Source organism: Prionailurus viverrinus, chromosome A2 (genome assembly GCF_022837055.1).
Source record: "Prionailurus viverrinus isolate Anna chromosome A2, UM_Priviv_1.0, whole genome shotgun sequence".
NCBI lineage: Eukaryota > Metazoa > Chordata > Mammalia > Carnivora > Felidae > Prionailurus > Prionailurus viverrinus.
Window position 1 is genome coordinate 124,358,256 of NC_062562.1, and position 26,545 is coordinate 124,384,800.

The window sequence follows — 26,545 nt, forward strand, 5'->3', positions numbered from 1 at the left end:
ATAAGTATTTAATAATGAAGTATATTGACTATGAGAAATGGTTTCTCTTCTCTCTGAACTCTGAACATCCTGAGCATGTCTTCTGACAGGCTTCCTCTGTATATTTATCTCGCTGCCCTAAAGGACCTTTCAGCTGTAGCAGTTTCAGCCCACTAGCCACACCTTTGTGTCTTATAGTTAAAAATTCTTAAGGCAATGCATAATCTAAGCCCAGTGCCAGAAGTCATTTGCTTACCTACCAGCTAACAGGCCCACCCTGCTTAGGTAGTTCCTGCTAGTTCCATTATTTGTGACCAGTTTAAGCTATGTCCACTAGACATTCACAGGTTTGTACAGATTCTCTAGGGTGGGGGTTTGAAAGATGGGGTAGGGGATAGGCAGAACATGACCCCTAAAACACAGCTGTTACAAAGAGATAAAACCAAGATTTGAACCCAAATTTTCAGAATCCCAATCAAATGTTTATTCCCTTTGAAAAAGTAACCTATTAAAATTATAAATTAAAAAAAGAGCTCTTTCAACGTTTTCCTTTTAAAAGCTACTAGCAGGCTGCACATATATCACACTCTGAATTGATATAACATATTATGTATACATACGTATATGTAAAGACTAATTTCTATACTACAAATCATAAGTAAAGTTGGTCTGCCTGATGGGCTTTTATTATTTTTCACAAAGACAGCAAACTGTTTTTAGGATGGTATCACTGTGGGATTTTAAGAAAGCATTGATTTTTAACTCTACTTGGTTTAGAGAAGTGATATAACAGACCAATCCATAGTTTAAATATACACAGTAAGGTATGGCAGTTAGTTCCCCTCCCCTACCACATGGGTTATAAATTTTTGGTTTGGAACAAAAGGAAACTCCCACAGTTCTATAAGCAGGACAGCAACAATAAAATGAAATTTCTGAAATAAAAATATTTGCTGGGTATAGAGGTGAAGAAAAAAATAGGGGTTCCTGGGTGGCTCAGTCAGTTAAGCATCCGATTTCAGCTCAGGTCATGATCTTATGGTTGGTGAGTTCGAGCCCTGCATTGGGCTCTGTGCTGACAGCTCAGAGCCTGGAGCCCGCTTCAGATTCTGTGTCTACCTCTCTCTGCTCCTCTCCAGCTCACATTCTATGTGTGTGTGTGTCTCTCTCTCAAAAATAAATAAACATTAAAAATAATTTAATTGTAGCAATAAACAAAACTTATCAATATTAGTGGCATATGAGACATGGGAATTGACATATCTTATAATGTTAGTTATGGAAAAATATTTCTGAATTCAATCTGGGGCCAGCAGGACAGTTTCTTTAATCAATTAGAACATGTAACTGAGGCTGAAGTATTCCAAGTATATGAACCTAGAATGATCTTACTTAATATGGTGGTAGACTGTCAACTTACTTTTCATGAATATTTGACCCCAGATGTTCATGTGCATAGCACATTATTGTGAGTAAACATGGGATTATGCACTCCAGTAAGCACATTAAAACGCAACTCGGTGAGTAACTTGTCTTGGCGAATGGGTTTTAAATAAAAACAACAACTAAAAACATCCCCAATTTTGAAGCAAATATTGTTTATAATGTACCTTAAATAGGTACATTCTTGAAACACTTTACAATAAAATTGGAAATAAATTTCTAAAAAAATGTTATGCAAGAGGTTTGGGGGAAAAAACGAACACAAAGATACTTCCTGGCAGTTTGAGACAAGAAGAAATAACACTCAAATACAAAATAAACTATTCTGAATTCCAACTGGGTTAACTGGCATTGTTCCAACCACTGAGAAGTTACACCTTTTCATAATCTAAGTCATTCTAGTCAGGGTGCAGAAACAACTCTGTCCGAATTGGATCAGTCACAACGGTTTGGCTGCAGGAATTAGGGAACAACCAGTCTAGAACGTTCAGTTTATTTCTTGAGAAACGGGTTTGGCTGCAGGAGGTGGCTTATTTCCGAATCACCTATTTGCTGCCTTTCTGTTTCAAATGGAGACATAGCCAAGGCCAGAGGAGTGACACCACGGAGGGTCCAGACCGGGTCACTGGCTCCCGGGTGGCCGCTCGTGGGGTGAATGGGTCCCCAGCGTGCCCTGTGCATTCCAGAAGCGCCCGCGCGGGAAGGTAAGGCCGGACGGAACACCCTGCGGCCCATCAAGCGCTTGGGCGCCAAGCCCCGTACTCACCATCTCGATGATCTTGGTCTTCCGCCCTGTCTTCCTCTTCAAGGTGAATATGTACTGGGCCAGTACCACCCCCGCCACCAGGGCGCACACACTGGCGCTCGCCACCGCGCCCATCCTCGCCACGGCCGCCCGGTCCATGAATGGGGGTGTCCTGCTTATCCGGGCCGGAAAAGAAGAGGTCGCTGAGCGGCTGCAATCCGCAGAGAAGCCCGGACGCCCCGCCCCGCCTCTCTGCAGGAGCCCCGCCCCCGCCCCCTCCTGCCTGAGCTCCGCCCCGCGGAAAGCCCCGCCCCTGTGAGCGGACACAGGGACGGGTAGGCTGGGAGGGGCGTGGCCTGCTTCCCCAGCCGAGGCGCCGGGTCGGTTTTCCTCAGAGCCTCCATTTGAGGAAGTATCCAAAGACCGAAAAAGGAATGGTATTAATTATATCTCTGCTAACGAGGACCAGCAAGTCTTGGTTCACTCCAGGCCCGTCCGGTAGAAATCTGATTCTAACCACTACCCACGCAGAAAAAGTCTTCTGCCTTCCGCCCTCCTCAGCTGCTTAGGACTACAGCCCCCAGAAGGCCTCAGCAGTGGTATGTGCTATGACAAACTGCTGAACAGCAAAAGAAACAGTAAAAAGGCCACCTATAGGGGCGCCTGGGTGGCTCAGTCATTTGAGCATCCGACTCTTGCTTTTGGCCCAAATTATAATCCCAGGGTTGTGGGATGGAGTCCTGCTTCAGGCTCAGAGCTGAGCCTGGAGCCTGCTTAAGATTCTCTCTCTCCCTCTGCCCTTCCTCCCCTCCCTGCACTCTCTCTCTCAACAACAAACTCAATTTTAAAAATGGGACAAAAGACTGAAAAGATGCTCAACATCACTAACCACCAGGCAAATGCAAATCAAAACTACAATTAGATACCACTTCACACACATTAGGGTAACCATTATTTTTTTCAAAAGACAATTACAAGTGTTGGTGAGGATGTGAAGGAATAGGAACTGTTGTACACCGTTGTTGGAAATGTAAATTGGTGCAGCTACTATGGAAAACCATAGACATTCCTCAAAATTTTAAACTAGGAAAAAAGAATAGAATTACCATATGATCCAGCAATGCGGATATATATCCAAAAGAATTGAAAGCAGGTACTCAAATATCAGCACTCCCATGTTCATTGCAGCACTGTTCAGAATAGCCAAAATGTGGAAACAACTGAAATGTCCATCAACAGATGAATGAATAAAGAAAATGTGGCATATATATTGAATGCTTTGCTATTCAGCCTTTAAAAAGGAGGACATTCTGCAGTATTCAACAATACTGATGAACCTTGGGCACATATGCTAAGTGAAATAAACCAGTCACAAAAAGACAAATACTTCATTGTTCTAGTTATATGAGATAGTCAAACGGTTAGAAAGTAGAATGGTGGTTCTGGGGTTGGGGAAAGCAGAAGACAGGTAGTTGTTCAATTGAGTACTGAGTTTCAGTTTTGCAAGGTGAAAAAGGTTCTAGAGACCTTAGACAAACAAAAATAGTTAACACTACTGTATATTCTAATATGGATAAATGGGTAAATTTTATGTGTTTCATAGCACAATTTTTAAAAATGTGCAATGACAACAGGGTAAAGATGGTTTGAAGTTAGGCAGTGTCCGCCTCTGCTGTCCTTTTCTGCTACATTCCACTCACTGCCTCTTCAGTCATTTCCTCCTCTTTGTAAGCATCAGAACTTATTCTCACCTGCCTGGTCTCTTGCAAGGGACTGATGCAGTTTCCTCTACTGATCTCTATGGGTGACACAGAAGGGATCCAGAGAGGTTCTTTGGAGCTGGTGGTGCTGCCTGGTGAAGCTCTTTTTTTTTTGCCTGGGACGTGGAACAAATTGGAGCAGGGGAATAAACAAGAGGGAGCAGTGAAGCTACAGGTTGCTTTTCTCTGTGCCCTCCATTCCTGATCTGGGACCCTGGCAGGAGTTCTTAAAGGTCAGTTTGTGGGAAGAGCATTCCTAGAAATGTAAAGGAGGGCCTACCTGATCAGGCATCTGGTAAGAAAGCAAGTCTGGAATTAAATATCAGGTACATGAGTGTGCTTTCTGTGTCTTGTTTTGTGGGAAAGATTAATTCCCTGATGCCATAAAATGATTTGAGGGATATAGAGTGATCAGTTTCTTAGGAAGGATGTTAGCCTTTTTGTTCATTTTAATATAAGCACAATATATGTGAGACCCTGTAACTATATCTGAGAAAAAGATGACACAAATTTTAAAGTATTCCATTGAGGAGTGTATGTGCTGCTTGAGCATCCTTCCCTGTGACCTACACTCAACAAGTCCCCAGCAAATGGTAAAGCAAACTTCAGCCTATGAAGTTGGATTCATACACTAATACCTCATGATTCCTTCTTGCAATAGGATTATTGCTTCTACTTCCCTCTACTTTGTGGGTCACTGCAGTTTAGATTGATTTAGCTGATTTTAAGACCAAGATTCAGAAAATGAATTACTAACTTCTTAATCACACAAAATTTGTACACAAAATTTCCTTTTGTGTACAAAGGGAAAATGTTTTGTGTTTGCTTTGTTTGAACCAAATGATCTTTATTAATCCTGTTAAAGACAAGGATATTCAGAAACCTTCAGTAAGGTCTTTCAGGTATACTATCAGTTCCATCTTGAAGCCAAAAGGGAAATCTATGTTGTGATTTTTAATTTTCAAATTGTTATTATTTTTAATTAGGTAAGCTCTACAACCAACATGGGGCTTGAACTCACGCCCCCAAGATCAAGAGGCACATGCTCCTCTGACTGAGCCAGCCAGACACCCTATGTTGTGATTTTTAAATCTACCAATTTCTTTTAAGTGTAGTTTTATTTATTTATTTATTTATTTATTTATTTATTTATAACATTTATTTATTTTTGAGAAACAGAGAGTGAGTGAGCTGGGTAGGGGCAGAGAGAGAGGGAGACGGAGAATCCGAAGCAGGTTCCAGGCTCGAAGCAGGTTCCAGGCTCTGAGCTGTCAGCCCAGAGCCTGATTCGGGCTCAAACCCATGAGCCGTGAGATCATGACCTGAGCTGAAGTTGGATGCCCAACTGATTGAGCCATGCAGGTGCCCTTAAATCTACCAATTTCTTTAAAAAGGAAATTAATGGTATGAAATCTTTTAACAAATGAGATTTTGTTATTTCTACAATTACCATTGTAGTCTTTGATTGGGTTAATTAGCTTCTGAATGAAACCAAAAGTAACTTAACTGTACACCAAAAAAGTAATTTGGTAGCCTGATGGAACATAGATAATGATATAAATAGGGTAAATAGGAAGGTTGACTTAAAATTTCATCTCCCTTGCCAACTTTAAGTTCCACTAATTTCTGCCTTGTCTTACTTTTTTCTAATGGCTTCATTATTTATGACTCTTTATATCTACCCTGGCTAATGTCATGGAATACATTTGAACTGGGAGTTTGGTTGCTGCAAGATTCTTGAACATTGGTTGGAATGGGTTTGGTAATTCTATCTCAGTTTTAAATTACACTAAAAGAACCCAAGTGATTTGAAGTGGGTCCAGGGAAAATATGAGAATATCAACATTGATTCTGGGTTATCAGAGGATTCAGAGTGAGCTAGGAGATATTTCAGGCTGGAAAGTTGGGGAACATTCTGGTCTGGGTGGCAAGGGAATGATGCATATTTGGTGGTCCAATAATAGCACATATTACAATGTTCCTATGCATCTGGAGTACACAAATGAGAATATGGGGACATTAAATACTGGTACTTCTCTTTCAAGTAGTTGATCTTAAAAAGATCAGTAAAGGTGTATTTTTTAAGTTTTTTTTTTTTAAGTGTATTTATTTTGAGAGAGAGAGAGGGAGAGAGAGAATCCCAAGCAGGCTCATCCACTGTCAGCTCAGAGCCCTATGCGGGGCTCGATCCCACAAACTGTGAGATCATGACCTCAGCCAAAATCAAAAGTGGGACACTTGACCAACTGAGCCACCCAGGTGCCCCAATAAAGGTGTATTTTAAGGGTTTATTGCATTTAAGACTCGCTGCCAGATCTGAAAGTTTAATCATCTGCTGATCTGCATGGTTATATAACACAATTAGCAATAATAAACAATGCAAATGTTTTTCAGAAACTCTTCCATATATGTTCATATTCATTTCACATTTATTTATCTGCTATGTATTTTTTCTTCAGTTCTACTTCTTAGCATAAAGAGAAGACATTGGTTGGAAGTATCTTGGAAGTAAAAACTTCCTTCCTTCCTTTTTTCTTCCATTTTTTACAGTTTTTTTCTTTTAATTTTCATTTTGAAATAATTTTAGACTCCCATAGAAGTTGCAGACATAGTACATAGAATTCCCTTGTGCCTTTCACACAGGCGTTCCCCAGTGATACCATCTTACAACTATATCTTATAGCCCAATTAAAGTAAGTTGACATTGATATAACGCAGAAACTCTACACATCTTACTTGGATCTCATCAGTTTTCACGTGCACTTTCTTTTGTTGTTGTTATACAGTTCTAAGAAATTTTGTCAGGTGATAGGATCCAGAACCAGGATCCATTATCATCCCAAAGAAGTTCCCTTATATGACCACTTTATTGTCACATTCTCACCCAAAACCAACCCCTGGAAACCACTGATATATTCAGTGTAATGTCCTTATTTAGGCTTCATCTAATTTCTGTGTATCAGTGCTTCATTTTTTTTTTTTTTTTTTTTGCTGATTTGTATTCCATGATATGGATATACCAGTTTCACCATATACCCGTTACACACTGAAGGGCATTTGGGTTTTGTTTTTTTTGTTTTTTTTTTTTCTTGAATGTTGCTTTCGAAAAACCATGAAAAGGACATAGCATCAAGAATTAACATTCATTGGGTACGTTATAGTGCCAGGTTGAATAGTTTTATTGAACTCAATCTGCAGCCTTACTTTTTCTCCCCTCCCTGGAGGCTGTGCGGTAGGACTGAAAGTTCCAACTTTCTAAATACCAATTTGGTCTTCTAGTGACTAGCCTCCATCTGTACTATCTAGAGGCTCTATCCTGAGCCACTTCATTAGCATACACTTTTTGTGTGGTTCAAAGGGGCTTGTTATGAATAACAAAAACACTCTTCGCTAAGGAAATAACTAGAGTGTTTAGGAGCTCTGTGCCAGAAACCAGAGACAAAGACAACATGTATGTTTTTCTTTAAGTACTTTTTTTTTTAATGTTTTATTTATTTTTGAGACAGAGAGAGACAGAGCATGAACAGGGGAGGGTCAGAGAGAGAGGGAGACACAGAATCCAAAACAGGCTCCAGGCTCTGAGCTGTCAGCACAGAGCCTGACGCGGGGCTCAAACCCACGGACTGTGAGATCATGACCTGAGCGAAAGTCGGACGCTCAACCGACTGAGCCACCCAGGCGCCCCTGTATGTTTTTCTTATACCACAGGCCATGGATCTGTAACAAAAAAGATTATAAGAATTAAAAGATACTAACATATTACTAGAGTCCATTCAATAATTAATAATTAGTCCAGTCCATTATCCTTTCATATGAAAATGTCTCCCAGGGCGAGGCTTCTCAGGTTTATAGGCACACATTCTAGATCTTAACTGTTGTAAAACCAGAAATGGCTTCATCCTTTCAGGCAACTAGTACATGTAATGGAGCTAAGAGACAAGGTTATCTTTTATTCTGATCTACTTTCCAGGTATTAATGTAATATTGGATTTCCCTCACTTACACAACTCATTTACTCATTTATCCTTAGCTACTGTTCCTCCTTCTCTCCATTTATACCCAAACTTTTCCACCTTCTGAAAGTTAGATTGGGTCACTGTGCCAGTCTGTACTGCAGGCAGCAGTTCTAGTTTGGTAGGCACCTCCCATCAGTCCATCCGCATTCATACCATAGGGTATGAAGCCACTTGGAGCCCTCCAGCCAACCTAGTAGTTTACTAGCTTTTGTAAGCATCCTTAGCCTGTATGATTAACTAATTAAATCTTTCTTTCTATATCTATAGATCATGCATTCTTTCCTAAAAAAAAAGAACAGAGACCTTGTACACATCACCAGACCCTGTTGTACCACTCCTGGGCAACAAGGAACCAGATTCCCTTGCACAACCTCTGAGCACCACAATAACATCTGTAGCTGGTACCACGAGTCTGCACATAATCAAGAATTGTTACAGACCACTGAACTCTCTTAACTGATTAACCGCTTTAAAAAATCTCTGGGCCAGGCAGAAACCTCAGAGTTGGCATTTGGACAGGTCTGCCTTCTCTCCAGGTGCCCATTCTCTCCTGAATAAAGCTCATATTTCTTTCCAATCAAAACTAGTCTCTTGTGTATTGGCTTTTTGAGTGAAGGGCAGTTGAAATTGGGTTTCAGTAACAGGTAGGGTTACATAGGTACAGAATTGGTAGACTATTTTTACCACCAGGGAATATAGCTGCATTCACTATTAACCTTAATTTTGCCAGACAGAATGAAAGCACAATCCTCCCCTATCAGGCCCTTAAGGAATTCTAACATAATACTTAAAAAAAATTTTTTTAATGTTTTATTTTTGAGAGACAGAATGTGAGCAGGGGAGGGGCGGAGAGAGAGAGGGAGACACAGAATCTGAAGCAGGCTCCAGGCTCTGAGCTGTCAGCACAGAGCCCAACTTGGGGTTCAAACTTGTAAACCGTGATATCATGACCTAAGCTAAAGTTGGACACCTAACCGACTAAGCCACCCAGGCACCCCAATAATGAAAAAAATATAGTTCTAGTCTTTTGCCTTGGGAAGAATTGCACAGTCCTACTAGCATCCTCCCTCAGATGCTCATAGCCAGATCTACCAGAAAGACAAAGGAATCTATCTAGGAGGGATACTCCCCTTCATTTTGAATGTAAGCACACACTCATGCCTATCTTCCTTCACACCCCCTGATTTAAACAACCAATTTTCAATTGTGAATTCCAATTGTCTATTCATTATTTGTATGTTTAGTAAGTAAGTAAGCTCTACACCCAATGTGGGGCTTGAACTCATGACCTCGAGATCAAGGGTTGCATGCTCTACCAACTGAGCCAGGTAGGTGCCCCTCTCTTTGCCCATTTTAGAGATTATGGGCTGTAAAGCATTTTCTTTGGTCTGAAGAAATATGATTCAAAAAAAATATATGATTCAGTGGTCCAAATTTGGTGTAATATCCTCTGTTAAGATTCTATTAAAGTACTCTGATACATTTGCTTTGAACACTGGTTAAGCAAAGTCCAGCCCCAAAACAGTGTCCATTCTTATCAAGACCCATTGGTAGCCCCAGGGAGGCTGGGCGTGTCTGACTTGTCAGCCATGCTCAAGGCCTTGCCACTGGGAATCTGCCACATAGCTATCCGCAGTCTCTGACTCTTGATTGGCAAACAGAACAGTCCTTATTGACATTTTGTACCTCAGAGGGCATGAAGGGATAGGTCTACATTCAGCCCATCTCTGCATTGCTGCAGTCCCCTCAACACCCACTCATTGACCCAGGTGGCCACCACAAGGAAACACACAAGGATATCCACTTGTCAATTTCAATTACTTTCAGAACTTGGAACCCTCTGGTTTCAATGATTTACATTTTTTGCCCTCCTCCGGTGTGCACTACTTTCTTGGTGAGCAGAGGTTTTAGAAGTACTTTCTAGGGGCGTGTGGGTGGCTCAGTTGGTTAGGCATCCTACTTAGGCTCATGTCGTGATCTGTGAATTCGAGCCCTGCATTGGGCTCTTTGCTGACAGCTCAGAGCCTGGAGCCTGCTTCATATTCTGTGTCTCCCTTTCTCTCTGCCTCTCCCCTGCTTGCACTCTTTCTTGCTCTCAAAAATAGACATTAAAAAAAAAAAAAGAAGTACTTTATGTTGTTCCAGAATAATTATTCTATTTGGGGATGGCTTTGAGCCTATGGACTAAGCTGGGACCAACTAATATTTGAGCTTGGTCCAGCATCAAGGTCCAATCCAGTATTCTCTTTTATTTTCATTTTAGCTATTACAGCTGACAACAACCAAGATATTGTATATTTCGCATTTTTCTTATTAGTCTTCATTTCCTTATGCATCAAGTGAGACAACTCCCTGGAAATTGAGTCCATCCCTAAATCCCACTGGTACCTTTCAGTTTAGCAGGACAGCTCTGTTCTGTACCACAGGTGACCATATGGTCAGTCAGGAATCAAAGATAGCTCATTACTGGCATTTTGTGCATTCTCTTCCCAAACTGTAGGTTTATCTAAGTGAAGGAAGTTCTAGTGAATCTCACCTTTTTTTAACACCAAACGTATATTTTTATTTTTTTTAAGTTCATTTATTTATTTTGAGAAAGAGAGAGCGTGAGTGGAGGAGAGCGGAGAGAAAAGGAGAGAAAGTGAATCCCAAGCAGACCCCGTGCTGCCAGTGTGGAGCCTGATGCGGGGCTCAAACCCACAAACTGTGAGATCATGACCTGAGCCACCCAGACACACCCCCCAAATATATATATTTGAAACAACAACCAATTCTCTACACCAACTAGTTTCAATTGAATTGGACAATTCAATTCTGACAACACCCAGAGTTAGTGCAGTACCCGTAAGACTGCCCATAAGACTGCCCTGACTCAGATGCCAGTTTTGAATGGGGTGGCCAGGCCACAAAACTTCTGCCCAGCCAACTACCAATTTGGTAGTTCCTACCACCACCTCCTCAGGTTTGCAAATTCACTAGAACTCACAGATCTCAGTAAAGCACTTTACTCATATTTACCAGTTTATTATAAAGGACACAGCCAAATGGAAGACAGAGCTAAGAAAAGGTATGGGGTTTGGGGATGGCACAGAGTGTCCATGCCCTCTCTTGATGCATCACCTTCCTGCCATATCAGTATATATACAAATAGTCAATTTTTCTTCATATCATTTCTCTTGCCTACTATGAACAGAGTCAAATTTAATGGAAAAAGGATACACCAATCCCAAAGCTCTCTCAATCTCCTGGTTCAAGTTTGTTTTTTGTTTTTGTTTTCCCACTCAATCTTCAGCAACCTTCTCCCTCCCCCTCCCAGGAGGTGGAAAGGGAAACTTAAAGCTCTAATCTTGTTTGGTCTTTTTGGTGACCAGCTTTCACCCTATAGTTATGTAGGGACCTTACTCTTCTCTAGAGAGAGGTATAGGTTTGTGTTGCTTCTTACACATTAGTTTGCTGGAATTCAAAGAAAAATATGAGATTTGGCTTAATTTGTTAAAAACCTACATCTGGTGAGGGTAGAGCTAGTAAAAACATTTTGAATTAAGAAATTTTATGTTTCATAATACTGTACAAGAATAATCATATTCCCTTTTGTTGGACCAATCATACCAGAAAGCATGAATTATGCTGACTTATTGGATGGCTATAAAAGTTGTTTCTTTTTCATATTACTGTACTGAAAACAACATACAACACACTATCCTATTTTTATATTAATTGCTTCTGCATTAGTTTGCTAGGGCTGCCATAATGAATACTACAGATTGAGCAGTTTAAATAACAGTAATTTATTTTCTCATAGTTCTGGTGTCTACATGTCCAAGATCAAAGTTTTGGTAGGTTTGGTTTCTTTTGTGGCCTCTCCATGACCTGCAGATGGCTGCCTTCTCACCATGTCCTCACACTTTCTTTCTGCCTCACATCTCTGGGTCTTTACTAGATCACCAGCTATACTGAATTAAGGCCCACCCAAATGATCTCATTTTACCTTAATTACCTCATTAAATGCCCTATCTCTAAATATTGTTAAATTCTGATCTCCTGGGGGTTTGACTTCAACATATGAATTTTAAGGGGTGCTTGGATGTCTCAGTTGATTAAGCATCTGACTCTTGATCTCAGCTCAGGTTAAGATCTTACAGTTTGTGAGACTGCACCCTGCCTCGGGCTCTGCGCTGACAGCAGAGCCTTCTTGGGATTCTCCCCCTCCCTCTCTCTCTGCCCCTTCCCTGCTGGCCTCTATTTCTCACTGTCTCAAAATAAATAAACTTAAAAAAAAAACATGAATTTTAAGAGGACATGAGTCAACTTAATATCTTTTTTGCATTTTTTTATGTTTTAAAATTGATCTTTAACATATTTTAGTTCTTAGGGCACCTGGCTGGCTCAGTTGGAAGAGTATGTGACTCTGGATCTTGGTGTCGTAAGTTTGAGTCCAATGTTGGATGTAAGGATTACTTTAAAAAAATAAATAAATAGGGGCACCTGGGTGGCTCAGTTGGTTAAGCATCTGACTCTTCATTTCAGCTCAGGTGATGATCTCACAGTTCGTGAGATTGAACTCTGCATTGACAGCATGGGGTCTACTTGGGATTCTCTCACTCTCTCTCTGCTCCTTCCCTGCTTGCTCTCTTTCTCTCTCTCAAAATAAACAAACTTTGAAATAAATAAATTAAAAACAACCAAAATATTTTATTAAAAATTTTTTAATGTTTATTCATTTTTGAGAGAGAGAGAAGGAGACGGAGCAGGGGAGGGGCAGAGATAGAGGGAGACACAAAATCCCAAGCAGGCTCCAGGCTCTGAGCTGTCAGCACAGAGCCCAACACGGAGCTCAAACTCACAAACTGCAAGATCATAAGCTCAGCCAAAGGTGGACACTTAACTGACTGAGCCACCTAGCACCCCAGAAATAATACAAATATTTTAGTTCTATATCCTTGTTATTTAGAATTTGTATTTGCTTTTTATTAAAATTTACAGGCATAAGTTTTGTGTTTTGTTTTTTGTTTTTTTTCAAAATGCTCAAAGTAGTTAGATTGAATCCAGACAGCTCTCTGGCTACTAAGAAAGCAAACTGATAACTCAGTTGCTCAATGTATATACAAATAGTCCATTTTTCCTCATCCATTTCTTTTGTTTATAATGAAAACAGCAGAATCTAGGGGGAAAACTGAAAAAATAAAATTAAATAGGGAAAGAAGAAGTGTAAGAGAGATTAAACTGCACTGAACACCTAATACATTATTTCGAAGTATGATCTGGACTTTGAGTTCCTACTGAGAGAAGGTGGAAAGGCCTTCTATTCAGACAGTATACGGTTTCTCAAGGACTGGGTACCATGTCCCCATACCTAATGATTGTTAAACATTATGGTTCCCCAACTATTTGGCAACATAAAGTAGTTATACCTCAGATATACTGCCAGAAAACAATTTCAAACCTACAACAACTCCACCTGTTGGCTGGGTTGGATATAACCATCTAGATAACATATTGCCTACGCATACACACCTAAAAAAGCTTCTCAACTGCTATGCCACGTGTGGAGGTTAACGGTATGCTAGGATGTTGCTTTCTCCCAAGGATGTAAACAAGAATCATCATTAGCACATGTCCTAACAATAATAAAATCTTCTACTGAGATGTAAAGGTCTGGTAGATACAGTGGAGATTGAGATTTAGGATTGAGCAGTCTGCTAGTTGTATTTGATGCCCTGAGGATGTGTGAAAATGCAGAGAGAAGGTGGAATAAGAGAGAGGAAACGTAAGGACTGTAACATAGAGAATGTGAACACTGAAGACAGAAATTTTAGAAGAGAAGCCAGTAAAACACTTTAAGAAGGGCAAGCAGGAAAAAAGAAAAAAAAAAAAAAAAAAAAAAAGAAGGGCAAGCAGAGAGGAAGGAGAATGAGGTGGGCTGGCACCTGAGAGGCAAGGTTTAGTGACATGAGGACTGAAGTTTCCATGCCATTAGCAGCAAGGGGTTCATTAGTGTTCTTGGTGAGGGTGGATGAGTGAACACGGTGGTAACAAAATCAGGATTTGCAGTGAGTGAAGGAGCAGGAGGTGGAGAAGCCTGAGTGTTTATGACCTTTTATAAAGAAATTTAGCTGTGAAGGGAAGAAGGGATGATGATGATTGGACTCCATATAAGTGAAGGGAAGTGGGAAATTACTGATTCTTCCATTAACTAAAGCAATAGATAGCAGTTATTTACCTAATTAGTACCTATTCTCCCCTCGTTCTTGGGGACAGCATCCCACCTTATTATAAGTGACAATATGCCCTGCTAAAAGATAAGAGCTCCTCAAAATCCTTTCAGCTGTGGGTAACTAGTGAGATAGATAATGATCTGAAACTGCAGGAGTTTTCTAGTATTACTCCTTCAGAAAAAGATCAATGACAGAGCAGAAGTTGCTGTGTGCACCATCTGCTCTGCTCTTTATCCTCTCCCGTTACCTTCCCTACCTTTGTACTTGGAGCAGGAATCTTGGATCATGATGCAGGTTGAAGAAGGAAACCAGTGCTAAATTCTTAGCACTTAGTTGGAGTAGAAAGAGAAGACATTGGGTACTTTGTGATGCCAAGACACCACCAAACCAGCACTCAGGCAGTCTACCTCCAGAGTTCTTCATGTGAGAGAAAATCTTTCTTCTGTTTCACCTACGGCAAATTCTGTGAAACACAATTTCTACCAAGTAGTGCAGTCATCCCAAATTGTCGATGCTCCCAGCAAGTCTTATTCCTGCCCTCTTTTGAAAAAAATCACGGTCGTCAGATGCTAAAGCACCAAAATTCCTGCCTTCAGGACTTCATTTCCCGCCTATCTCAGTAACTTTCTTCTGTCCGAGAGAAAGCACTGTAACCAGGCTTAGCTAACCTCACCTTGTGCTTCCTCAGAACATCCTCCTAACATCCTTCTCTCTCCACTATAGGTAACATCTCCCTGTCTCTCCATTCTGGCCTCACAGATACCTAAATCTCTCGCTTTAAAAACAAAACAAAAAACTCACAATAATCCTTGCAACCCCACGACTCCCATTAACTACGATCCTAGGCCTTTCTTTTCTCTCCCATGCAAAAAAAGCGGAGTCCGTGTGTGCCAGCTTCTCTCTCCAACTGCCCATGTACCAGCCCACAGACAACTTCCCCAGGCCCTCTGTTCCTCACTCTCCCAACCCAGGGCGCCCTAACTGCCAGAGCCTCTGCACCCCTGCTTTTACTCTCCGCAGCGGTAGGGGCTGGAGCGCCCCTCCCTTATGAATCGCCTACTTTCAGGTCCACACGGTTCAGGCTAGCCTCCTCCTTCCTCTCTCCTTCTCCTCCGTCAGCTCCTCTTCCTTCGTGTCAGCGGTGTTAGGCCCAAGAAGGAAGGAGACCAGGGGCTCAGAGCAGGGGAGACAAGCTGTCTTCACCGAACACACTCAAATGGAAGGGACAGTCCGGGAGAGCGAGTGGGACAGGGAACCGACCCGTCCTCTGGAAGCGCCAACACCAGGGCGTCCAGGCGCCGGAGCGAGCATGGTGCCGAAAACTGCTCCAAGGCTTCTCCAGGTGTCCTTGGGAGGAGCAGTCAGGCTCCGATCCTCGCCCAGGGCGCATGCGTGAGCCATCTGTGGGAGGCCCGCGCAGCGCGCGGAGCCCATAAAAGTGGGAGCCAAGGCCCAGGTGTCAGAGACGTTCTGGGTTGCGGAGGTTGGCTTAGAGCAGGTGGGCGTACCGAACACGGTGAGTGGTGGAGTTGGGTGCTGAGGGAGTGGAGGCGACTGACTTGCAGGACAGGGAGTGGGGTGTGAGTCGTGGGTAAAGAGAGGCTGGGTCCCCCGGGATGGGCTCCTCTGGACCGGGGAAGGGGCGCGGTGGGCACGCCCGAGAGGCTGAGGACGAGGGCGCTGCAGGCCAGGCCTAAGTGATGGCCCTGGAGTGGAGCTCCTGGGCACAGCCCGTCACGTTCGAGGCGCTGCGGCAAGTTCTCTCCTGGCCTCAGTCTTCACTCCGTGCTGCTGCTGCTGCTGCTTGGGGGAGCCGAGACTTGTTTGTGCGAGATGCGGCCCGGGCTTGTGGGCAACGCTGCCCGGGGCCCTAACGCCGTGCAGCCCTGTGTCCGCGATCCCAGGCCAGCCAGAAGAGGTGAGGACCCTTCCACCCAGACCTGGAATTCTGAAAGGGAAACAGGAGAACTTCTCCGTTAACTGTAGTGTATGGCACTTGAGTGCGACTGCCCCTTCCTAAATATGAACATCTGTCTTTCAGCCTAGGACATGAACGCCTCTTCAGAAAACGCACATTTCGAGGGCAGTAACGCCAGACCCTTTTTTTATGTGCACGCCATGGGCCAGCAGCCTTACCTGAGTCCGTGGTGCCAGAGTCCCACCTATAATCCATTCTCTGTTCCTGGGGCAGGTAAGACATCTAAGAAGTTCAGTGCGGTTAGAGACCCTACCCCCTAAAGCAACGCCTGAGGTTTTCTAATACTTGAATCCATGGTCTCCCTTTCCTCAGTCTCTCTTGACACAGAAGAGATTATGGCAGCACATAGGGGCAGTGTTTGAAGTTCACCATTTTAATAGGTAACATTTGACTTCTAGCTATATGCCGGTTATTCTGCTAAATACTGGACGTAGGTTCTCTCATTTGACCTCAACAACCTGATGGACTAGATATTATTGCTGTCTTCGTTTCACAAATGGGGGAACTGAGGCTCAGAGTCTGGGACTTGCCCAGAGTTACACAGGAGTCAAACCAAAATTTTATGAGACCAGTCTGGTAGAAGAAGTACCTTAGAGCTCCTAGTCCCTATAATTTTTTCAACAAGGCCTAAAAATTCTAAAAGCTTTTATGTGAGGTCAGAAAAGTACTCTGGGAGAAGAATGAGGAGGCTTAGCAGTTTGGAAGGTAGACATCTGGGATTTCATGCATTATAGGGTGGGAGGGATCTTTAGGCAGCACAGGAGGATCCATGGGGTGATTCTTCCTTCTCACCTCCAGTAGCAGAGAATGTTGAATCTACTCTTCTGTATGCTATACTATACATAAAACATGTTCTGTACTTTATGCAACTTGTTTTCCAGGTAGAAAATTTGGTGTGACAAGGAGTGCTTTTGAGTTTGTCATTGCTTCCAGCTGGTAATAGAATCTTTTTTGCTCTGCCTGTTAATGACTCCATCCTCCCTAACCCTTGGCAACCACTAGTCATTTTACTGTCTCCATAACTCTGCTTATTTCTGAAGTAATTTCAGTGAAGAATTGATCTTTCATATAATGCCACTCTTTATTCCTGATCACTTTCCTTGTTCTGAAGTCTGCTCTGTCTGAAAGAAATAAAGCTTGTCCATTTCTTTCAATTAGTATTAGCATAGTACATCTTTCTCCATGCGTTTACTTTTCATCCCTGTCTTCTTATTTAATGTGAATTTTTTTGTAGACCACAGTTTATGCCTTTTAGTATGTCTTGTAATGTTTTCTTGATTGGTAGGTATTCTGTTGTAGTGCTCTTAAATAATTTAGGCCTTTAGTGATGTGTTAAGTTGTGGAGATGGGACAGAGATCATAGTTTTACAGTTATAGAAGGACTGTGATTTTAGGTTTGTGCCTTTGGACAATGAATTACACATATACTTCACCTTCCTCCTCCCATTGGGTAAGGAAGGGTGGCTAGGGTGGGTTTGAGATAAGTATTTGCCTAACCCCAAGGTCATTTAGGCCCTGGGTAACTAGCTTGTCCTGAGATCTGGCTTGCTAAGAGTAGAGTTTTCCTGGCAAATGTCACAATGCCTCTTCTTTCCCACTCTCCCTGGGGGAAGCACAGAGAATTTTTCTCCTAGATTTACCATGAGAAACTGGTTGAGCTACTGTAGATAAAACTCAAAAAAGCAAAGGGTCCCCTTGAAGTTTTTAACTCTCAGATGTATTGACACTGAGCCTGAAATTGACAATAACAGTTCAGGTTTCCCTACCCTATCACTAGTTTCTGTAGAGTTTTTAGCTTTTGGATTTGTGTTCCTGTAAATTGTGGTTATCTCCATTCACATCTCTCTCCAGCACTGGGGATAGTACTTTGTCCTATAACCTACTGCTGTGAAGGATCTGAGAAGAGTTCTTGGTTTTTCAGTTCAGCTTTTTATTTTGTTCAGAGTAAGTGATTTCCAACCTTCTTACACATCCAGAATCAGGTGTCTTCCACCTTTTTTTAATTTAAATTTTAATTAAGATACAGTGCAGTATTGGTTTCAGGAGTAGAACCAAGTGATTTCATCACTTACATGATGCTTATGTAAGTGCTTATCCACTGCTTATCCCAACAAGTGCTCATTAAAAAAAATTTTTTTTTACTTTTATTTATTTTTGAGAAACAGTGAGACAAAGTGTGAGTGGGGGAGGGGCAGAGAGAGAAGGAGACACAGAATCTGAAGCAGGCTCCAGGCTCTGAGCAAGCGGTCAGCACAGAGCCTGATGCAGGGCTTGAACCCATGAACTGTGAGATCATGACCTGAGCCAAAGTCAGACGCACAAACGACTGAGCCACCCAGGCACCCCTAACAGGTGCTCATTAATACCCATCACTCATCTAGCCCATCCCCAACCCACCTCCCTCCATCAAACCTCAGTTTGTGTTCTACCATTAAGAGTCTTTTGTGTTTTTTTTCCCTCTCTCCTCTTTTTTTCATCCCTTTCCATATGTTCATCTGTTTTGTTTCTTAAATTCCACATATGAGTGAAATCATATGGTATCTGTCTCTTTCTGATTGACTTATTTTGCTTAGTATAATACATTCTAGCTCCATTTATGTTGTTGCAAATGGCAACCTTTCATTCTTTTTGATGGCTCAGTACTATTTCATTGTATGTATATAGCCCATCTTCTTTATCCATTCATCAGTCGATGAACATTTGGGCTCGATGCATAGTTTGGCTATTGTTGCTAATGCTGCTGTAAACATTGGGGTACATGTACCCCTTTGAATCTGTATTTTTGTATCCTTTGGGTAAATACCTAGTAGTGCAATTGCTATATCGTAGGGTAGGTCTATTTTTAGTTTCTTGAGGAACCTCCGTACTGTTCTACAGAGCAGCTGCACCAGTTTGCATTCCCACCAACAGTGCAAGAGGGTTTCCATTTCTCCACATCCTCACCAGTGCCTGTTTTTCATGTGTTGTAAATTTTAGCCACCCTGACAGGTGTGAGGTGGTATCTCATTGTGGTTTTGATTTATATTTCCCTGATGATGAGTGATGTTGAGCATCTTTTCATGTGTCTGTTCACTACCTGGATGTCTTCTTTGGAAAAGTGTCTGTTCATGTGTTCTGCCTGTTTCTTCACTGGATTGTATTTTGGGTTTTGGGTTTGATAAGTTCTTTATAGATTTGGGATACTAATAACCCTTTGTCAGATATGTCATTTGCAAATATCTTCTCCCATTCCATAGGTTGTCTTTTAGTTTTGTTGATTATTTCCTTCACTGTGCAGAAGCTTTTTATCTTGATGAAATCCCAGTAGTTCGTTTTTAGTTTCCTTTGCCTCTGGTGATGTGTCTAGTAAGAAGTAGTTATGGCTGAGGTCAAAGATTTTGCTGCCTTTCTTCTCCTCTAGGATTTTAATGGTTTCTTGTCTCACATTTAGGTCTTCCATCCATTTTGAATCCATTTTTGTGTATGGTGTAAGAAAGTAGTACAGTTTCACTGTTCTGCATGTTGCTGTCCAGTTTTCCCAACACCATTTGTTGAAGAGACTATCTTTTTTCCATTGGATATTCTTTCCTGCTTTTTTGAAGACTAGTTAACCATATAAGTTGTGGTGTCTACCACCTTTTAATGTTAATTACATATGCAGTACACAGTGCTGTACAATTGAAATAGAGGGCTAAATTTACATATTAAGTGAGATATACAGCATTTGTTTTTCTCTGTCCAACTAATTTCTCTTAGAAAATGCCCTCAAGGCCCGTCTATTACAGAATAGTGGGCTTTCTTTTTCTTCTTTCCCTTCCTTCCCTTCCCCTCCCCTCCTTTTCCTCGCTATCTTTCTTTCCTTCCTTCCAAGATTTTGGTGGCAGTTGGAAAGGCACGTGGAAGGAGAATGTCCCAGAAAATGGAAGAGTAGTTGACCTGAGGGGGAACCCACATATGGCTAGAGCCTATAGACTTAGTGGGAGACTGAGATGATACAGTGACAAACCAGATAATGAGGGCCTTTATGGCATCCTAAGGGATGGGGTCATTGTTCCTCATCTCCTGACTGGCAGTGATAAGCCCTTCAAATACTGTCTCTGGAATGAGGAGGGATCACAGTTGACTCATAAAGATAATTCTGGTATGGGCGCCTGGGTGGCTCAGTTGGTTAAGCATCTGACTCTTGATTTCAGCTCAGGTCATGATCGTGAGATTGAGCCCCACATTGGGCTCATGCTGACAGTGCAGAGCCTGCTTGGGATTCTCTCTCTCTCCTCTCTCTCTGCCCCTCTCTCTGTTCTCTTTCTTTCTCAATAAATAAACAAACTTAATTATAAAAAAATAATTCTGGTAGTAGTGTGGATCACAAATCTATGATGATATATCAAAGAGATGGGTCATGGAAGTTACTAGTTACTGAGGTAAAAATTTGGGAGATCACTTAGATTTTACTGGTTACTGGGAGACAAAAACCCAATTCTAACATCTATGTTTTTGCAAAGGGTGACTCCTGTGGTGGATTCTGGTGGCAGGGACGTCCTATTAAGGTATTTTGTTCCACCATATGCTACAGTACAATATGTATGGTGGCAAGTTATCTGTCTCTTTAGGTATATGAACTTCATCCTGTTGACTTCAAACCTCTGTAGACAATCTTGAACTCCAAGCTGAGACTTGTCTGCTTCTTTTCAATAAGAGAAGAACCCTTATATGAAGGTTGTATGTATAAACATACATTATAAAAATGTGTAAATACATTAGGCCAGGTCCAAGAGGCATTTTGATGCAGTACAACAGTGAAATTGAGTTCATAAGATCAATCTCACCATATTGAATAAATTGCCTTGTGAATGCTGATCTGAATAGAACTATTGCTTTTATATATTTAGAAGTTTTTTTTTTTAGAGGTTATATCTTAACTTCATTTGTCAATTGTATATACCTTTCCCAAAATGAATTTATACAAGAGAAATGTGTCTGGCATTATTGGCACCATTGCACTGCTTACTTCTGTAGAATGGAAAATGGGGAAAGATGTGTCTGTGAGGGAATAGTGCTGAATAAATAGGTTTAGAAATGCTCATACATACAAAGGACTTTTGTTCTTTACCCTGTAAGACCTGAAGTGAATTATTCTTTCTTCAGCAGTGACTATGCTGAATTATGCTTAGTGGGTGCTTGGTCTCTTTGAAAAAGAGCTGCTCTAAGTAGGGGTGATTTATGATACACTATCTAATGGCCTGGCAACCAACCAGTCAGATCAGATGCTCGCCATTGTAGCAAAGGAGGGTGCTGGAGGCCCCACTGTTCGGGTCATTGCCCTTTCACTTGTAAAATCCTGAGGATATCCAGGGAGAAAGTGGGGCCATTAGCTGCCAAAAGACATGGAAGAAGCCATATTTTAATCACTGGTGTGGCCACATGGCTACGTACTGGCTGAATGTTGGGACCAGCTGCAGGAGACAGAGTCACTGACTACTGTATTCTTTTTCCAGGTTTCAGAAATGGAAGTCTGTATTTTCCATATTCAGTGGTACTCAGTGAGTATCCTGGCTTCCTTGTTCCTCAGTCACCATTGCCCATTACACTTAACCGACGACCTATGTTTTATAACACGGCACAGTTCCAGCACTCTAGTGGCTATGGAAAGAAAATGAAAACGAGAGAGACTCAGACTGAACCTCAGCAGGGTGAGAACATGACTCAGAAACAAGGCACCCACTCAGAAGGTGATATGGTAACCACTATCCCTACTTCTAATATTGACATAGAAATGGATGACATTCCTGAAGAAACAGATGGTGTTTTGTCTTCTGTTGCCCAAAAGAGGGAGCTACATGGTAAGAGCCCTTCTAATAACCGCCTGCATAGGACATCACCTCATGGAAGCTATGCATGTGAGAAAGAGAAAATGAGGCTAGAACAGAGCAAAGGATCCCCTGTAACACAGTTCTGGAAGACTTTGAAGGAAACTATGCGTTTGTATGACCTAGCTTATGGTAAAGCCATGCCAGAGAAGATGGTACAGGACAATAGGATTTCACAGAGTTCTTGGGAAAATAGAACTTTCCCTCATGAGGGTACAGAGGGCATTACATGTAAAGATGAAGAAAGCACTGTCTGGTTGGAGCAGTGTCATGATGTAAGACATGATGATGTGGTAAAGTTGGGCTCCACCATGAATATGAACTTGGGTAAAGAAAAAAACTATGCAACTGCTCCCCAATCTCCAGATGAAGCAAAAGACAGAGATAGAATCCAGGATACCCTGAACTCAAATCTGTGCCCATCTTCTGGAGATGGCTACAAGCTCCAGCAGGAAAGGTCACTCTGTTCCAGCAGTAAAGCCATTGAGGACCTGAGCCTACAGTCCAAATCCCAGAGTCCCCTTAGCATTGGGGAAAGCATGCCCGACAATGGTAGTGGGGGCCATAGCTTCCCTGTGAATGTGGATGAAGTTCACATGATACAGAGCAACAGCTCCCCTGAGAATTATGTTCTTCCCCCTATCTTGCTGGCCCAGTTCAACCAGGCTGATGGAGGCATTCAGTGTGATACGAGCCAGTGGCAAGATGAAGAGCACAATAAATCTCCCGAGTCTTCACCAGAAAGCAGAAAGGCAACACAAGAAAAGTCAGTTAGGTGTGGGAAATCGGATGAAGTGGTGGAGAGGGACAGCTACCCAAAGTATGTCCCTAGCCCTGCTAGGTTGGCCCAGATGTACAGCAAAGGGATGGATGAAGGGATTCAGTGTGATATGATCTGGTTGCAGGATGCAGAGTTGGAGAAATCCCCTGAGCAAATGCCTTACAAAGATGAAGAGTCCTCACCAGACTGCAGAACTAAAGGATCACAGAGAAAGTCAATCAGGGATAGGAAATTGAACACAGATGAAGAAGAAGTAACCATGAATGATGAGATTGAGGAAGAGTATCATGAGAACTTCAAAAAGTGTGCCAAGATTAAAAAGACTGTGAAAGACAGGAAGCAGAAAACCCTGAACAACTCCTTGAGTGGTAACAGAGTGTATTTATTGAAGAAAAATGCTACCTTGAACACTGTACTTCCCGAGGATTTAGAAGACTGTGAATTGGAAGAGGAAGTTGAAGATGAAATGTATGTGGTGGAATGCCTCTTTGAAGAGGTTAGTCCACCAGACCCTGTGAATTCCTTGAAAGGAAGGATTTTTTGCAAGGCCAGCAGGATAATCAGGATGCCACCTGAGTGGTCTCTCTCTCCTCAACTTATCATCTGCCCCACCAGAAATAAGGACAGGTTAAAGCATGTTGAATATGAGAGCATCCCTATGGTGTATGAAGTGACAGGACAGGATGGCAGGATCCAAAGGGAACGTATGATGGCCATGCAGAAGGGACTGGAGTCTAAGACAGCCTCTCACAAGTCATGGGAATGTAAGTGACTAATGGGCTGATCCTATTTGGTTGTCTGTGGTGGTTCCATACTGCATCCTGGAGGCAAAGGCAGCCGTACATCAATAGTATTTCTCCATTTTGAAAGTATGTTCTTAAACAATTATAGATGTCCATGTGTGCAGGATTGGCAGAGATCCCAAGTCTGAGGTCCTGCATTCCAGGAAATTGTAATGTAATTTGAAATAAAGAGCTGTAGCAGATGATGGAGAGCTGGTTGGTCTTAAAGGACAGTGGGGTTGAGAGAGAAAAGGAGAGATGGACATTGAGGTAGGTGGTTGCTGAGAATGGGCAGGCCATGTGGAGGCAGTGAATTGTGATACAAATTTGGGGACTGTGGTTTGAAGAGGGAATGGAGACAGCAGCATGAGCTTATCAAAAGGGCAGCCAGGGCAGGTCAAGTATGTTCCAGGGATTGAGCTTGAGACCAGCCAGCCAGAGGGGAGACCTGTGATGAGTTTAGAAGGTAGGTCTAAACAGAATGGGCTAAAGTAGTAGATATTTTCCTTTCTAGATGTTTTTCCTCTAGGCAATAAGGAGGTGCCAAAGCAAACTGAATAAAGGACAGGAAGAAGTATGCTCTAGGAATCTTCAGCTGGCAGTACAGTGTAGGAGGAATTTGAACTCTGCCTATATGGCTGAAACCCCTGTATAAAGTCAGTTTAAGTGAACATTGGATATAAAGTGAGGAGGGTCTTAACACCCATGGTAGTAAAAGATTTATATCTAAGATCTGGGGTTCCAACTTGAGTACTAGTGAAAGTGGTAACATCTGTGGAAAAGTAAACTTGGGAAGGGAAGTTATTTTGCTTTCCTGTGTGGTTGCTGGTGGGAGGACTGGACCAGCAGGTCATGCACACCTGGTTGAAGGTGGGATTTGGTCCACCGTATGTTTAGGGAGGGGGCTCATATGAGTGCGAGGACCAAAGTAGAGCCTGAGGGATGATTATATGTGGGGTGCAAAAATGAAATGAAGCAGGTAAGGGAGAATGGGATGCATAAGGGCCCCCAGAAAATTTAATTAGGTTCCAGTCTTAGCTCCTAAACCAGAACACTGGCCATCTTACCCTTAGTCTTCTTAAGGTCTCATTTGCCTCTCCTCAGTGTGTAGGAATTCATTTTTTCCATCCTATCACAGCCCTGTAAAGAAGACAACTTTTTTTTTAATGTTTATTTTTGAGAGAGAAAGAGAGAGAATATGAGTAGGGGAGGGGCAGAGAGAGAGGGAAACACAGAATCTGAAGCAGGCTCCAGGCTCTGGGCTGTCAGCACACAGCCCAACATGGGGCTCAAAATCATGAACCGCAAGATGTAACCTGAGCTGAAGTCGAATGCTTGCCAACTGAGCCAGCCAGGTGTCCCTGAAGAAGATAGCTTTAATTTACTTTTGGATATGCATTCAAGATGGTAATTTTCAAACTGAATTCTCTAAATTATGTTTACTATTGTTTTTGCCGAATGATTTATTTTTTCTGGCAAAGGATGTAGAATGATCTAGGATAGTATCTTGAACAATAGATTTTTCTTGAAAGATGTGCTTTTGATTTGTTTTTTCCATTGGCTTTTAAGCAATTTGTGTTATGGTATGAATCATTTTTTCCCTCAGGTAACTGTGAGAGAAGGAAAACCAAAGTACCTTACAAAGTTTCAAACAGATTTGATGCAGATGCTGTAAAGTTGAGGAAACAGCCAGCAGGCACAGAGGTTGGTACCTATATTGTGTCTGTTTTCATGTCTCATTGATAGGGCTTTGTTTGGGGTGTCATACTCAGTGTGTATTCTAACCTCTAAAAGTAACACAGCTTGTGGGCAGTGAAAAATGGCAGCATTCTAACTGGGTAATAGACCTGTATCTATAGATCCTTACTTACATGTAGTTTGGAGCCAAAACCTTTCAAATCTGTGGAATGTCTTTTTTTTTTTTTTTTTTGAATGATTAATTTTTATTTGAGAGAAAGCATGAGCAGAGGAGGGGCAGAGAGAGAGGGACAGAGAGAATCCTACATAGGCTTTGCACCATCATCACAGAGCCCGATGTGGGGCTTGATCTCAGGAACAATTGATCATGATCTGAGCCGAAATCAAGAGCCAGACACTTAACTGACCCAGGTGCCCCTGTGGAATGTCATTATTATGTCAGTTTTCCACATTTAATTCCCAGTACTGTTAATGGTAGTCTATTTGGATTATATGGGATTTTGTAAGTTATCTTGGTAGTTTCACTCAAAGTGTCCTTTGAGTTAGGTACTGGAAGTTCAGGTTCTCCCTTAAGGGGCTAGGAGCATGACAGGCTTCTCTTTACACTGAGTCTTGCATTGAGTATCCCTGCCACACCTTCAACCCCCGACCCCTGGGGTGTCGGGGAGCAAGAGGTTATTGGCCCTTTGACTGGGCTGTTCCTGCCTTGCAGTGGTCATCAGGTAAAGACTGATAAAAGCAAAAATGTCATGACTTTATCCTTAAAATGGAGTGTTAAGACCTTAGCAATGACTCTCACTATATCTTGAGTCTGTTATACAACCAATTTAAGAAAATGTATTATGTCATTTTTATTTCATAGGAAAGAAATTTCTGAGTTCCAGCTACATAGAAGAGCTAAATATTACATCACCACGACAGTTTAGAACCTGATTATCCCTTGATTTGAACTAATAAAGCTATTATAACTAGAAGCAAGAAAATGTGATATTGTAAAGTCTTTAGAATTAAAAGGTATAAAATAGCAAATAAATTGAATTGCTTATGTGTGTGATTCTCAACATTTTCTTCTCCTCCAAAAATGGCCATATTATCAGTAACACCAACAATAGAGTTGAGTTATTCATGAATATTCCTGCCATGTATATTACTGTCTTATAATCTCTAGGGACTTTTAAATATGGGGAAAAGTATGGTAGAGCTGAGGACAGAATAAATAGATAAAAGATTCCCCATAAATAGGAACTACCTGAGGATAGAGACCATACCTTATTCATTTTGTGTAAATGGAGAATGGGCATA

At 41.9% G+C, this 26,545-nt stretch overlaps 2 protein-coding genes and 1 long non-coding RNA gene across 4 annotated transcripts in view; 1 reads left to right on the forward strand and 2 right to left on the reverse strand.

Moving 5' to 3' along the window:
* NT5C3A (5'-nucleotidase, cytosolic IIIA) overlaps positions 1–2,401 on the reverse strand; it is a 52,831-nt gene extending 50,430 nt beyond the window's left edge. The window contains exon 1 of one of the 2 annotated variants that reach the window (XM_047834319.1): positions 2,189–2,401. In XM_047834319.1, the coding sequence (XP_047690275.1) occupies positions 2,189–2,326 (138 nt within the window). In that variant the 5' untranslated portion in view covers positions 2,327–2,401. The remainder of the gene's footprint in view (positions 1–2,188) is intronic. The other variant, XM_047834355.1, reaches the window with a different exon arrangement.
* A 5,115-nt stretch (positions 2,402–7,516) lies between these two features.
* LOC125152439 (uncharacterized) lies at positions 7,517–15,516 on the reverse strand. Its single transcript, XR_007147194.1, has 3 exons — positions 15,219–15,516; positions 14,415–14,698; positions 7,517–7,644 (listed from the first exon to the last, which is right to left on the reverse strand). It is a non-coding gene; the product is annotated as an uncharacterized LOC125152439 (long non-coding RNA).
* Positions 15,517–22,074: 6,558 nt separating this feature from the next.
* On the forward strand, positions 22,075–26,183 carry LOC125152418 (uncharacterized). Its single transcript, XM_047834304.1, has 3 exons — positions 22,075–23,527; positions 25,152–25,249; positions 26,106–26,183. The coding sequence occupies exons 1-3, from the start codon at positions 22,090–22,092 to the stop codon at positions 26,118–26,120; spliced, it is 1,551 nt and encodes a 516-aa protein (XP_047690260.1). The 5' UTR covers positions 22,075–22,089; the 3' UTR covers positions 26,121–26,183.
* The last annotated feature ends 362 nt before the right edge of the window (positions 26,184–26,545 follow it).

Bases quoted from the DNA above. Each gene is read 5' to 3' on its own strand.
- LOC125152418 (XM_047834304.1), top strand. From the start codon at position 22,090: ATGCGTTTGTATGACCTAGCTTATGGTAAAGCCATGCCAGAGAAGATG. The intron at 23,528-25,151 runs GTAAGTGACTAA...TTTTTCCCTCAG, and splicing joins CTCTCACAAGTCATGGGAAT to GTAACTGTGAGAGAAGGAAA.